Source organism: Archocentrus centrarchus, chromosome 9 (assembly GCF_007364275.1).
Source record: "Archocentrus centrarchus isolate MPI-CPG fArcCen1 chromosome 9, fArcCen1, whole genome shotgun sequence".
Classification (NCBI taxonomy): Eukaryota; Metazoa; Chordata; class Actinopteri; order Cichliformes; family Cichlidae; genus Archocentrus; species Archocentrus centrarchus.
The window spans coordinates 12,957,541-12,970,676 of NC_044354.1; the positions used below are offsets into that span (position 1 = coordinate 12,957,541).

Here is a 13,136-nt window from a genome sequence, read left to right on the forward strand (position 1 = left end):
ATTTTTATGACTGTTTGGAAAGCGGTCAGCAGTAATGTCTGGGGAGTCTGAAGCTGATAGAATAGCTCTTCTCTTTGACACCACCCAGATAGCTGAACCATACGCATGGGACTGAGCAGATGCACAGCTGATTACCACCAGCCTGATTGCACTCGGATCATGCGGTTTTCCTGCTGCATACTCCAAGTGGTGCTGAGATCAACTGCAGACAGACATTACCAAACGTGGTCAGAGAGGCCAGCCAGAGGGTGTGTGGGAGCACAGCAGTGAGGTGATGACTGCACTTATGTCGCAAGTTACACTAGAAGCACAGAATACACACCCAGAGAGATGTAAAAGCAAAGTAAAAGATGCACACATATGCCTGCTATTATCTTTTGTTTTGTTTTCTTAAGAACTGTGCATCTTTATTTTTAACAAACTATTTGGTTTGTGGAAAAGATTGTTCCACTCTTTCCAGGGCAAATCCAATTTTGAGAGATGTCACAGATAACACTTTTGTGATTCATTTGCATTCAAAAGCAAAACAATACAAAGCCTTTTGTTTCTGGTGATTGCTTATTTTGCTTTTCATTTTGGCTTAATAAAAGTGTTATTCTTTTCAAAAACAATGCTTTAATCCCATTCATGTATCGCTAGGGCTACACAGCGCACACACACACACACACACACTGTACATTATACCAATAAGGAGCCCTGAACACGACTGCCTCCGGCGCAAGCTAGACTTTACATAAGCCTCATATGGGCTGACTTGTGCACTGGAGCAGAACAGACAGAATGACACTGATAATGGTGCAGTCGCTGGCCACTGAGCCTTCGACTGAAAGCAAACCAGTTCAGGGCTCAAGTTCAGCCAGCCAGCCTAACACAGAACAGAGCTCAGGCTTCCAGCTGCATCAAGAATAACAAGTTGTGAAGCCCTGGCTCTCTCTATGTAAGTGTGTGTGTGTGTGTGTGTGTGTGTGTGTGTGTGTATGTGTGTGCATAGTAAAGGTCTTATGTGAGAACCACCCTGCCAGAACTAATGCTTGGCCCCTATCAAGGTACAGCTTGCACAACTGCACTCTGAAACACATGCCAGTGCAAAACACCAGAGACAGAAAGAAAAAGAAAAGAAAAGAAAGACAGTACAACTGAGAAGGGGGAACAGATTGAGACAGAGTTGGGGGGGGGCAGCTCTGAGAAAAGCTCACAAAAACGAAATTAGCCAGAATAAAACCATATTTAATGAGACTTGCTGGTATATGTGGACACTAGGTGGGATCAGATTCCTTTGTGTCAAAGAAACTGTACATACACATATGCTAGTTTAATTATAGAATGGGCCCAACAGTAGATATGATTAATTTATGCAGGCATACTAGTCCGTTAGCTTCAGATTTAGTCACTTGGTGAAATTTTAAAACTCCAGCATGCATTATTTTAAACAGTGATCCAGCTTTGTAGAAAAAGTTTGGGGAAGGTCCTTTCCCTGTGTGCAAATGAAGACAATGAATTTGGTGTGGAACCCGACAGACCTGTATGGAGTATTGAGCGCTTCCTTAGGGATGACTCTGGAATACCAACAATGAGACATTGCTTATCAGCCTAAAAGCAGACCTAAATAATGTTCTTGTGGCTGAACGGGATAAAATTCCTGCAGAAGTTCCCCGAGTCTGATGTCAAATCAGCCTTTAAGTGTGTAGGCTGTCCATATACTTATGGCCATCAAGGCAAAGGGATTTATGGTCTATATCAGGGGTGTCCAAACTTGCGGCTCATGGGCCGCTTCCGGCCCCGCCCGCTTCCGGTCTGCGAATTGATGTCAAAAATAACACAATTTGGCCCTTTAAGTTACTTTTTTTGACATTTCGCTTAACCCTCTTAATTGGAGGGGAAGGTGAAATGTCAAAAAAGTAAGGGATCTATGGTCTACATCAGGGGTGTCCCCCTGGTCTATATCCAGTATAGTTCAGGTATGTGCGTGTGTTTGTGCTTTACCTGATTTGTCGGTCTGCGCTCTCCACGCAGATGTGTTGAGTAGGGACTTGCTTCCATCGTTCTGCCTCCTTCACCATTGCCTCAGCATCCATGAGGCCAAAGCCATAAAGGTGGCTGACTGCAGGAAACAGTGAAAAGTCACAGCTCATCAGTCTATTTTGCCTAGCAAGGACAGTTTATCAAAAGAGTGTCATGTATTAAATTCCTTAAGAAGATTTTGTCTTTTTCTCATCTTAAATTAAGCAGTATATTATCGATATTATAAAAGAGAATGGGCATGTTTTGTGTCACTCCTTCTGGAGATCGCCCACGTGTACTCTAATGAAATCTGCTGAAATGGGGAGTTTATGTATATGTTTATGGTGCGGAAGAACAAATTAAAGTGCACAGGGAAGGTGTTTTTAAAGGCATTTTTGGGCCATGAATTCCCCAAACGTAAATATAGATTTGTTTAGGATTTTGTTGATGCTGCAGGGAGTGCATGTTAGGACTGCATTAATCCTTCAGACATTTTGGTCCATATTGACATGATAGAATCACGCAGTTGCTGCATCCATTCTGTTCCACCACATCCCAAAGGTTCTCTACTGGATTGAGATCTGGTGACTGTGGCGGCCATTTGAGTAAAGTGAACTCACTGTCATGTTCAAGGAACCAGTTTAAGATGAGCTGAGCTTTGTGATATGGCACATTATCTTGCTGGAAGTAGCCTTCAGAAGATGGGTACACTGTTGTCACAAAGGGATGGACATGGTCAGCAACAATTCTCGGGTAGGGCTGTGCTCAGTTGATAGTAAGGGGCCCAGAGAGTGGCAAGTAAATATCCCCCACACCATTACACCACCAGCAGCCTGACCTGCTGATATAAGGCAGGGTGGATCCATGCTTCCACGTTGTTTATGCTAAATTCTGACCCTACCATCTGAATGCCACAGCAGAAATCAAGACTTATCAGACCAGGCAACATTTTTCTAATCTTCTGTTGGGGAATTTTGGTAAGCCCCTGTGAATAATAGCCTCAGTTTCCTGTTCGTAGCTGACAGGAGTGACACCCAGTGTCGTCTTCTGATGTAGCACTCTGCTTCAAGGCTCAGAGATGCTCTTCTGCATACCTAGGTTACAAGGAGTGGTTATTTGAGTTACTGTTGCCTTCCCATCAGCTGCTCACTGGATATTTTCTCTCTTTTGGAGCACTATGCCACATTCAAAGTCACCTCTCTTTCCCATTCTGATGCTCAATTTGAACTTGAGCAGGTCATCTTGACCATGATTACATGCCAGAATGCACTGAGTTGCTGCCATGTGATTGATTGATTGATTGATTGATTGGTTATTCGTTTTAATGAGCAGTTGAAGAATCTAGCAAATCAAGTAGCCAGTGAGTGTAGTTGCATGTTTTTAGAACTGTGATGCGAGTTGATGAGGAATCACAATGCATCAACCAAAGTGAAACTCTAAAATATACATTTCAACTGCCCCTCTATTTTATATAGTATGAAAATGGCACAGAGTGAAGGGGGTGGGGGGACGCTGCTTATATGTACAGCTAATCAAATATGAATTCCTTTCATACTTCCTCACCCCTCCTTCTCTGTTCTGTCACTTGGAAAATCTCCAGGCACACTGGGCCTGCAGCCTGGCTGACCCTTAGTTCTCCCTCTCTTGGTTTCTCTCCAGCATACACAGAAACACACACACACACAGGTACACGCTCAAAGTTACAAAATAGCACCAACCACATGGACCCTGACAGATGGCAGCTGGCGGCGCCGTAGTTACGCAAGAACAAGACATTTTTGGAAACTTCTCATCAGCGTTCTTCATACTGGAGAAAACTGATCAACTAGTGAAAAAATGCATTTTCACAATGCAATAACTGATTAGTTAACCTATTCATCTGCTGGAAAAAAATACCTTACCATCCTCCACATGGTCCTGTGTTCAAACAGCTCATTTTTCTAACACAGAGCTATAACTTTTCATTTTGCTTTTTAAATGCTCACAACATTTGCCTCACCACTTAGAGAAACAAGTCAAAGACATTTTAGAAAGCCTTACTAGCTCTTCTATGTAAAGTTTATTAATTTCTTTGATTTCTGGTGGAAAAAAGAAGTGCAGATTTATAGCAGTGAATCAAAAGCAAATATCAAAAATAAATATCAAATACTAGAAAAAAAACTTTATAAAGACAAATTCCAATTAAATTAAGTCTACTTTATTTCAAAGACTTTTTCCAAACTTCAAACACTGCTCAATGCACTTCTTAAAAATTAATTAAAATCAGTCACATAGGACTGGTAACTGATCGTTTTTATTGTGAAGAAACACCAACAAGAGATTGAAATTCTCAGTGTGATTTGATGGTTGAAAAAAAACACAGCAATAGATGGTCTAAAATTAATAAACAGATATATTCTGTTGCTCTCTATTTTAGCAATGAGTAAACAAGTTTGGATGTAACACCAATTAGTTTACTGATGGTTGGTGTGTGTGTGTGTGTGTGTGTGTGTGTGTGTGTGTGTGTGTGTGTGTGTGTGTGTGTGTGTACCGTTGTAACCAGCAGCATTCGTCTTCCAGTCAGGAGCGCTGAGATGTCCGGCTCTAGAGGTCTTCACAATGATGTGCTGAACATCTCTCCATGTTAGGAGAGAACTATCAGAAGAAAACACAAATACACAGAAATCCATTAATTTATTAATGAATAAAGAAGAAACACACAGCTGTACATGAGCTAAATATGTGACCTGCTTTCACAAAAGCAAGGAGACAGATTTACAAATATGCAAATCTGCAGGTTATGTTGATTTGGATGTGTTGTGAAAAGAAGGAATATTGGGACATAAAGCAAAAAAGTCTAAAAGGGGCAGAGCGGAAATGAATACCACTACTGCTGTGAGAGTTCAAATCAGACATCATTGTGGGGGATGGACAGTTAGCTAGATGAAAGGAACGTTAGAAAAAAATCAGTACAAAAGGTGAAGGAATTAAAAAAAACAAAGCAGAAAGATGAAACGTAAAAGTAGGTAAAGAAAACAGGAATATACAGTAGGGGGAAGATTACTGAGAGAGAAAATTACAGAGGACGTAGATGGAGGGCATAGATGCTTGTTCCGTCTCTAGTTTCTTAGATCTCACGTGAGATCCATTACGGGATGGCAGCCATGTGTCTCAACTCCTTTGATGTCTAAACACTACATTAAAAGGAAAAACCAGGAAGAAGTGGGTCACCAAGTTTCCTGGGATTCCCTTCCATCTCATATGCTGGCCAGATGCTCTGCCCCCCCCCACCCCCCCCATGTCACTCCCTCACCATCTGAGACCTCCAGAATTTGCAATACTCCAAAGCTTTTGACCTAAAACTACTATTTTAGGTTTGCAACCTAACATTTTGGTTTCAGAACTCAGGAAAATAGACAGATATGCTCTGAGGCAGATATAGCAACTCAACAAGTCCTGTTGTTGTCTAACATTAGAGCAGCTACCTGTTGGTCTGTGAAACCTGCTGTACAGAACTTTTGTCTCCGCATTGACATGACACATGCCTCCAATGAGAAAAGCTACACCAATGGTAATCCGTGTTTGTTATCCTTGTTAATGCCTTTCTTATTAGAATGTAACTTTGCCCTGAACACCAGGGTAACATATCTCTTCCTAAGGCAGGCCAAAGATTTTTCCTCATGTGCTCCAAGCTGCTGTATCCTCCATGTTTTCCCCAAATACTCCATTTTCTATTGTTTATTCAGCTCTAGCATGAATACTAGCCAACCTGAGACCAACACCACCTGACAGAATTCCAGCTGTGATTTACATTGTTATTAAAGGCCAGCCATATTTTAGATATGTTAAAAGCTAGCAATCAGTATCTGACTGCACCAAGATGGGGTTGTGTTCACAGACAGCTGCGTCACAAGTAGTCATTCCTGTTATATTTCTTTAAAGTTCACCTGAAGGGTGCATGCAGTTGCACAGCAGTGTAGTGCTTCCACAGACAAGCCTCACATTCACCATCTGACAAAATATGGGTCATTCAGATTAGAACCAGAACGATTTATTGGTAGGCTCATATATCAGTATCGGCATTTATAACAGCTAAAAACGTCAACAATGTGTTTACATTCCCTAGTGCACAAAACAATGAGCCAAGCGTGGGCATGTCTGAGATCAAGAAACAGCTTCCGGTAATAACTTAATACCTAAAAATGAAGCTACTTCAAAAACCTACAACAACGTGAGGTACTTTGTACAGTGGTGTGAAAAAGTGTTTGCCCCCTGCCTCATTTCCTGTTTTTTTGCATGTTTGTCACACTTAAGTGTTTCGGAACATCAAACCAATTTAAACAATAGTCAAGGACAACACAAGTAAACACAAAATGCAAGTTGTAAATGAAGGTGTTTATTAGTAAAGGTGAAAAAAAAATCCAAACCATCATGGCCCTGTGTGAAAAAGTGATTGCCCCCTAAACCTAATAACTGGTTGGGCAACCCTTAGCAGCTACAACTGCAACCAAGCGTCTGCGATAACTTGCAATGAGGCTTTTACAGCGTTCTGGAGGAATTTTGGCCCACTCATCTGTGCAGAATTGTCCTAATTCAGTTACATTAGAGAGTTTTCGAGCATGAACAGCCTTTTTAAGGTCATACCACAACATCTCAATAGGATTCAGGTCAGGACTTTGGCTAGGCCACTCCAAAGTCTTCATTTTGTTTTTCTTCAGCCATTCAGTGGTGGACTTGCTGGTGTGTTTAGGATCATTGTCCTGCTGCAGAACCCAAGTACGTTTAAGCTTGAGTACACGAACAGATGGTCTGACATTCTCCCTCAGGATCTCTTGGTAAACAGCAGAATTCATAGTTCCATTTATCACAGCAAGTCTTCCAGGTCCTGACGCAGCAAAACAGCCCCAGACCATGACACTACCACCACCATATTTTACTGTTGGTATAATGTTCTTTTTCTGAAATGCAGTGTTCCTTTTACGCCAGATGTAATGGGACACACACCTTCCAAAGAGTTCCACTTTTGTCTCATTGGTCCACTGAATGTTGTCCCAAAAGTCTTGGGGATCATCAAGATGCGTTTTGGAAAAATTGAGACGAGCTTTAATGTTCTTTTTGCTCAGCAGTGGTTTTCTTCTTGGAACTCTGCCATGCAGGCCATTTTTGCTCAGTCTTTTTCTGATGGTGGAGGCATGAACGCTGACCTTAACTGAGGCAAGTGAGGCCTGCAGTTCTTTGGACGTTGTTGTGGGGTCTTTTGTGACCTCTTGGATGAGTCGTCGCTGCGCCCTTGGGGTAATTTTGGGCGGCCGGCCACTCCTGGGAAGGTTCACCACTGTTCCATGTCTTCGCCATTTGTGGATAATGGCTCTCACTGTGGTTCACTGGATTCCCAAAGCTTTGGAAATGGCTTTATAACCCTTTCCAGACTGATAGATCTCAATTACTTTCTTTCTCAATTGCTCCTGAATTTCTTTGGATCTCGGCATGATGTGTAGCTTTCAAGGATCTTCTGGTGGACCTTACTGTGTCAGGCAGCTCCTATTTAAGTGATGTCTTGATTGGGAACAGGTGTGGCAATAATCAGGCCTAGGTGTGGCTAGGGAAATTGAACTCAGGTGTGAAAAACCACAGTTATAGTATGTTTTAACAAGGGGGGCAATCACTTTTTCACACAGGGCCATGATGGTTTGGATTTTTTTTCACCTTTACTAATAAACACCTTCATTTACAACTTGCATTTTGTGTTTACTTGTGTTGTCCTTGACTATTGTTTAAATTGGTTTGATGTTCCGAAACACTTAAGTGTGACAAACATGCAAAAAAACAGAAAATGAGGCAGGGGGCAAACACTTTTTCACACCACTGTATGTACGCAAGTATGTACGTGAAAATCTGTTACTATGAAATTGGAAACAACAAACTTGTTTCACCACTCCAGGTAAAAGAAAAAATTTTTTAAAAAATTTAAAAAAAAAGAAAAGAAAAAACACAACACAGTCCGCTGGTCTATCTGCGGTACATGGGACAGGAAAAGCAAAACGGTGGCTGGCATTTAATGATGCATATGGTCAAAAAGCAGGACTTTATGCTGCTGCTTAAAAAGCTTGGTGCAAGATACAAAAATATTTTTCAGTTTTATTATGTGACACTGTTGTGCAGCTCCTGAAGAGTTACAAGGTTAAGTTACCTTAGTTATTGTTCGTCTAAAGTGTTATGCATTATTTTATACTTTAACTTACATTTTCCAGGGCAGACACCACATAGGTTACTTTTGTGCTTTCATTTGACTTATGCCTGGTCACTGGATATAATGTTGTGTCAGTATTATTGCCCTAAAATGGTGCTGCTGTCACCTTGTTTCAAGATACTCAAATTTTAAATTAAAAAGTGTGTAATCAGTGATAGTACCTCACTGGACATGAAGGACAGGAAATGCCCTTCAATTACTTACACTTGTAAAAGCTGCTGCCTGGAAGAATCAGTAAAATGTTCAGATTTTTTTTTTTTTTTTTAATATTGTCAGAAAAATCCTTATTGCAAATTTTCTCGAAATATCATGATATAATTTTGTGGCTATATTGCCCACTCCTATTGGAACACCACAAACACAATAAACAGCTGACCCAAGCAGCTAACCTTGAGGGAAAAAAACAAAAACAAAACAAATGTTAGGAAAATCTGTTAATGTTTTGTGCACCTAAAATGAGAAAAAAAAAATAGATATCAGATTTTATTAAATCACCAAATATCAAAATTGCTCATAAAATTTGGGTTGGGTTCTAACTAACTCCCAAGCAGACCCCTAGAATACTCACGAACTTGGAAGCAATTTAAAAATAAAAATTAAAAAAAAAAACACGGAAAAGAGCCGTCTGTCATCTCTTGCTCTCAAACATTGACTTGATATAAAAAGATGGACTTAGCTCCAGGGTCCAAGAAGTCAATGTCAAAGCAAAGTCTTTCTAGAAGAAAGTCTCAGCACTTGACTTTGAAACACCTCCAGGGAGTTAGATCAGCAATTTTGTAAAGCATCATCTATAATATCTTTAATTTCAACACTCACGACGAAAACTGCATGTAATCTTTATTTTATCCCCAGTACTTAGACTTCTATCACCATCTTTGTTGTTGGGGAATTTTCTCCCATATATTTTAATTCAGGATTCTTTGACTGTAATGCTGCTTTCTGATAATGTCTCTAGCGGAAGTGCCTAAAACCTGCATTCTTTATAATTACCAGCAAAGGGCAAATCCTCTGGTTGCCTAGTCTCCTAGAAAATGACCCCTCTGCTCCCTTGCTCTACGAACTCAATAAACAACTACCAGATGAGTTAATGGGTCTTCATCACCATTTTCAGGTCTTACTGAATACAGCATGATGTTCACTTTGTGAATTATGGTCTCAATTGGTGTCAAGTAGATATGAAATTAGTGTTCATGCAAGGCTTCCTTGTGATTGACAAGTCTCTGTTGTACAAGCCTGCAGTGTCAATCTGTATTTCAGTCAGATCCACCCCTTACTTGGCACGTCAAGGCTTCAAGATGGGACTTCACTAATCTATAAGCGCCATCACGGTGGATGGCTATATCCACTATTTATATTGCTTTTAGAGAAACAATCAAATTAACTTAGTTATCAGGGTTTATAATTGAAACAAACCATTTTCTGTTGCATGTGAGGAAGACTAGATAAAAAGGGGGAACTTTTTAAAATTTGTCTTTTTTTCCTAAATAAAATCCAGAGAAAAGAGATCCCTACAATACCAAGAATGCAACAAGACATTTACAGGCTGTTATACATGCCCAAAACTCACTAATGCTCTCAGTGAGACCAGACTTGTAATTGTAGAACAGACTTAATGTCTTAAAATAAAGTCAAGTACAGAAATAAATAAAGGATGGTAGCACAAATAAGTCCAATGAAAAGTCAGAATAATTAATGGTCAGATCAATATTAATAGGCTTAGCTGCCAGTGTGTAATTATGGGTGCATAAATGTTTTATGGTCATTAATTAAAAGTGACTTTGGCATCGTTATCTAGGCCATGACTGCCTTCCCATAAACAAGCCAATACTAATTAATGGAGCAGCTCACATGCTGGGGGAAACCAGCAGCAAATCAGACATCTAATATAGGTTTCTTGGTGCTACTCTGAAGCGTAATTATGGCTGAAAACACACAGGGGTAATCTGAAGGGAGAAAGCTAAGAGCAAAGTGACAGAAGAAAGAGAGGCGGGTGAAGTGAAACACAAACACTCCATCTGTTTTTTACTCTTATTTCAGTCCAGCGACAGAGGTTTAACCTAAACAGGTTTTCATGCCACTCTATCTTGAATTTTAAAGCAGGAAAAACATTCATTTAAGCCCATCTGTCCCTGTTTTGGTTTCTTAAAATCCACCAGCAGATGAGGTTCATATGGCAATCATATCCATTTCTTGTTTTTTCTTTAGTAAAGTCTTTTGTCTCCATGTTCACTCATCCCAACATCTCTCCATTTTGAAGGACAAAGACAGGGTAAAGATGCCTAGGGCTTTAAAAAGTTGCTGCTTGCTTTGCTAAATCATGCACTCACTTAAACATCTTAAACTTGGCAAAATCTGCAGAGAACAGCACGCAGGGCAGTTCTCTGAAGTTTCCTGCTCCAATCTTCTCTCATGCCAACAAAAAAATGCCTCATAACAGAGATTGTAGTGCAGTCTAGCATAATGGCATCTATGTTTATCACAAAGTTTGCTCGCCCTCATTCACCAGATAAGAACAGATACGATCAGTACTAGACAGAGTTTTTCTAAACTGTTTCCCTTTTTGTCTTTCATCCTGTCCTCTCTTTGAATGAATAGGCATGGAAAAAAAAAACAAAAAAAAGAAAAGGGTTGGAGGAGTAAGAACACAGAGCATTGTGACTATAGTAAAGGCAAAGAAAGCACCACAGAGATGACGTGAATGCCAGCAAACGAGAAGAAAGCAGGCAGACAAGAAACAGTGTGTGATAATCTTGTTGAGGAAACAGGCTTATGTGTCCAGCACTGCCTGGAAACGGAGAATATTTTCTACAGGGAGGATTTGGATTGGATTATCCAGGTTAAATGAAGTGACCTCAGCTAACTGAGCTGCTCAACATGTGATGATGGGCCTAATTCAGAGTCTCTGCACCTGCACTGTTTCCAATTCATGAATGTATGACAGACTGAGCCCCTCAACAGGTTTAAAGTAAGAACAGGCCGGCACAGAGCACCCAGGGCTTTGGGAAGGCATGAAGGCTTAACTGAAACCAACTGGGGAAAAAAATTACTTGTTCTTAATCTGTCTCTTATTTTTCTCATCTTGCTTTACTCTAGTCAATTTTAACAAGTCGTCTTTTTTTTTTTCTTCCAGGGACACATTTTAAACAATAAATTAAAAAAAAAAAAAATAAGCAGGTGCAAAACTTAATATCCTAACCTTTTTGAAGATGCATATTTAAATAGAGAGAATACTCTGCAAGAAACTAAGTTATTTAATAGAAATGGAGAACTTAATAGGAATGCAGTTATCATTTATTATTTATATTCTATATCTATTCACTGCATTATAGAGGGCCTTCAGTTCAGTTTTATCGACACCTGAACTACAACACGCTAGCCACGCGATCCGAGTGATCCTTTTCTCAGCACCCACAGCTACATACACATACATGATCTAAGTTTAAAACAGCCACAGAAAGACCAAGCCGACCTGCGACAAAGCAGAAGAGCTCAAATTCCAACATGTGCCCTTTAAATAGAATGATCCTTCACACTTGTCACTGTTGATGTTGATCTGGGTCTGGTCAAGGATAAACATTAACTCTCTACCTGCGTCCATACGTACAGACGGGTAACAAATGAATGGTTGTGCTTTGCTGTGGGAGCTTTTCAGCGGCACTGTCTGAGTCCACTTTACCCCTTATGGCTCAGTCACACTAGAGTAAAAATAGCACGGCAATCTCCCTGCAACTAGGGGGAACAAATAAATATTGGTGGTTGCAATGAATTTTTTTTTTTTTTTTTTGCATTTGGCAACCAATTGAACAGCTACTAAAAGGGTCACCCAGAGACTGAGCATGCAACACCCTCAACCTCTGGTTAACCACTTTCAATCACAAGGTGGTGGGAGGAAATCTGACTCCAAACAATGACGTCCCGACTCAGACTGACTGCAATCACTCTCAGACAGTTTGATGAAGGTTTCAAATAACCATCATCTAATCTATAAACGCAGACTGCTAACATGGTGAGTCAGTCTGCACCAATGAACACCACTCGTCTGCGATGCGTCTCTTTGAAATAAGGGACTCGACTCAGCTGGTTGTATTCTGGTTATATTCCTACATAAAAGCAAGGTTGCTGAGCACCTGTGTAATTTTTCAGTTAGATCGTAGTCCTGCAGCAGCTACTTCACTATTTGTGGAGGAATTTGTGGATTTCTGTTTCAGATCTGTGAGGTTCTGGCTGGACTCTGAACGAAAGTAGTTAATGTAAATTTCTGTATATGTAGACAGCATAGTTCATTACCATATTATCACAAACAGATTGGATGTGACTTGACCCAAACTGATAGCAGACTGGCTCCACCTTATTACAGTTTTATCGCTGTCTTGACACACCAAAGTTGCTTTGAAGACAGCAACTGACTGCGAGTGGTTGCTGATCTGGGCCCCATCTTTAAAGCAACCATTTCAAAAGCACGAAATCCAAGTTCATTGCACACGGTCGCAATAATTTTGGTCATGTCGCCATCTCCATTCACTGTTCTCCCTATAGTGACTAGATTAGAGAAAAGGGTCAGTGCAAATACAAAGTTCTATACAGTGACAATGGCTCCATCAATAGGGCACGAGGGGTCACTGAACACTTAATGAAAACGATTTTAATCGTGTGCTATGGCCATCAGATTCACCAGACCTCCAGATTTCAATTAAACCTGAACGGGAGATTTTAAACCGATGTGTTTGACATCACTCATCACCACCATCATGAAAACATCAAATAAGGGATTATCTAATGAAGGAATGTATTCATCCATCCAGCAGAATCAATGCCAGGATCCACTGGATTTTCTTTTAATTTGTCACATGCAAGTTTACACTTCACTAGATGTGTTGCTTCAACTGAGAACAAGCAGATGATCTGT

The 13,136-nt window shown here is 40.4% G+C and overlaps 1 protein-coding gene across 2 annotated transcripts in view; it reads right to left on the reverse strand.

The window, feature by feature from the left end:
* pcsk5b (proprotein convertase subtilisin/kexin type 5b) overlaps positions 1-13,136 on the reverse strand; it is a 65,032-nt gene that overhangs the window by 20,196 nt on the left and 31,700 nt on the right. For both annotated transcript variants that reach the window (XM_030737005.1, XM_030737006.1), the window contains exons 10-11: positions 4,532-4,635; positions 1,984-2,101 (exon numbers count right to left, since the gene is read on the reverse strand). In XM_030737005.1, coding sequence (XP_030592865.1) covers positions 1,984-2,101; positions 4,532-4,635 — 222 coding nt within the window. The remainder of the gene's footprint in view (positions 1-1,983; positions 2,102-4,531; positions 4,636-13,136) is intronic.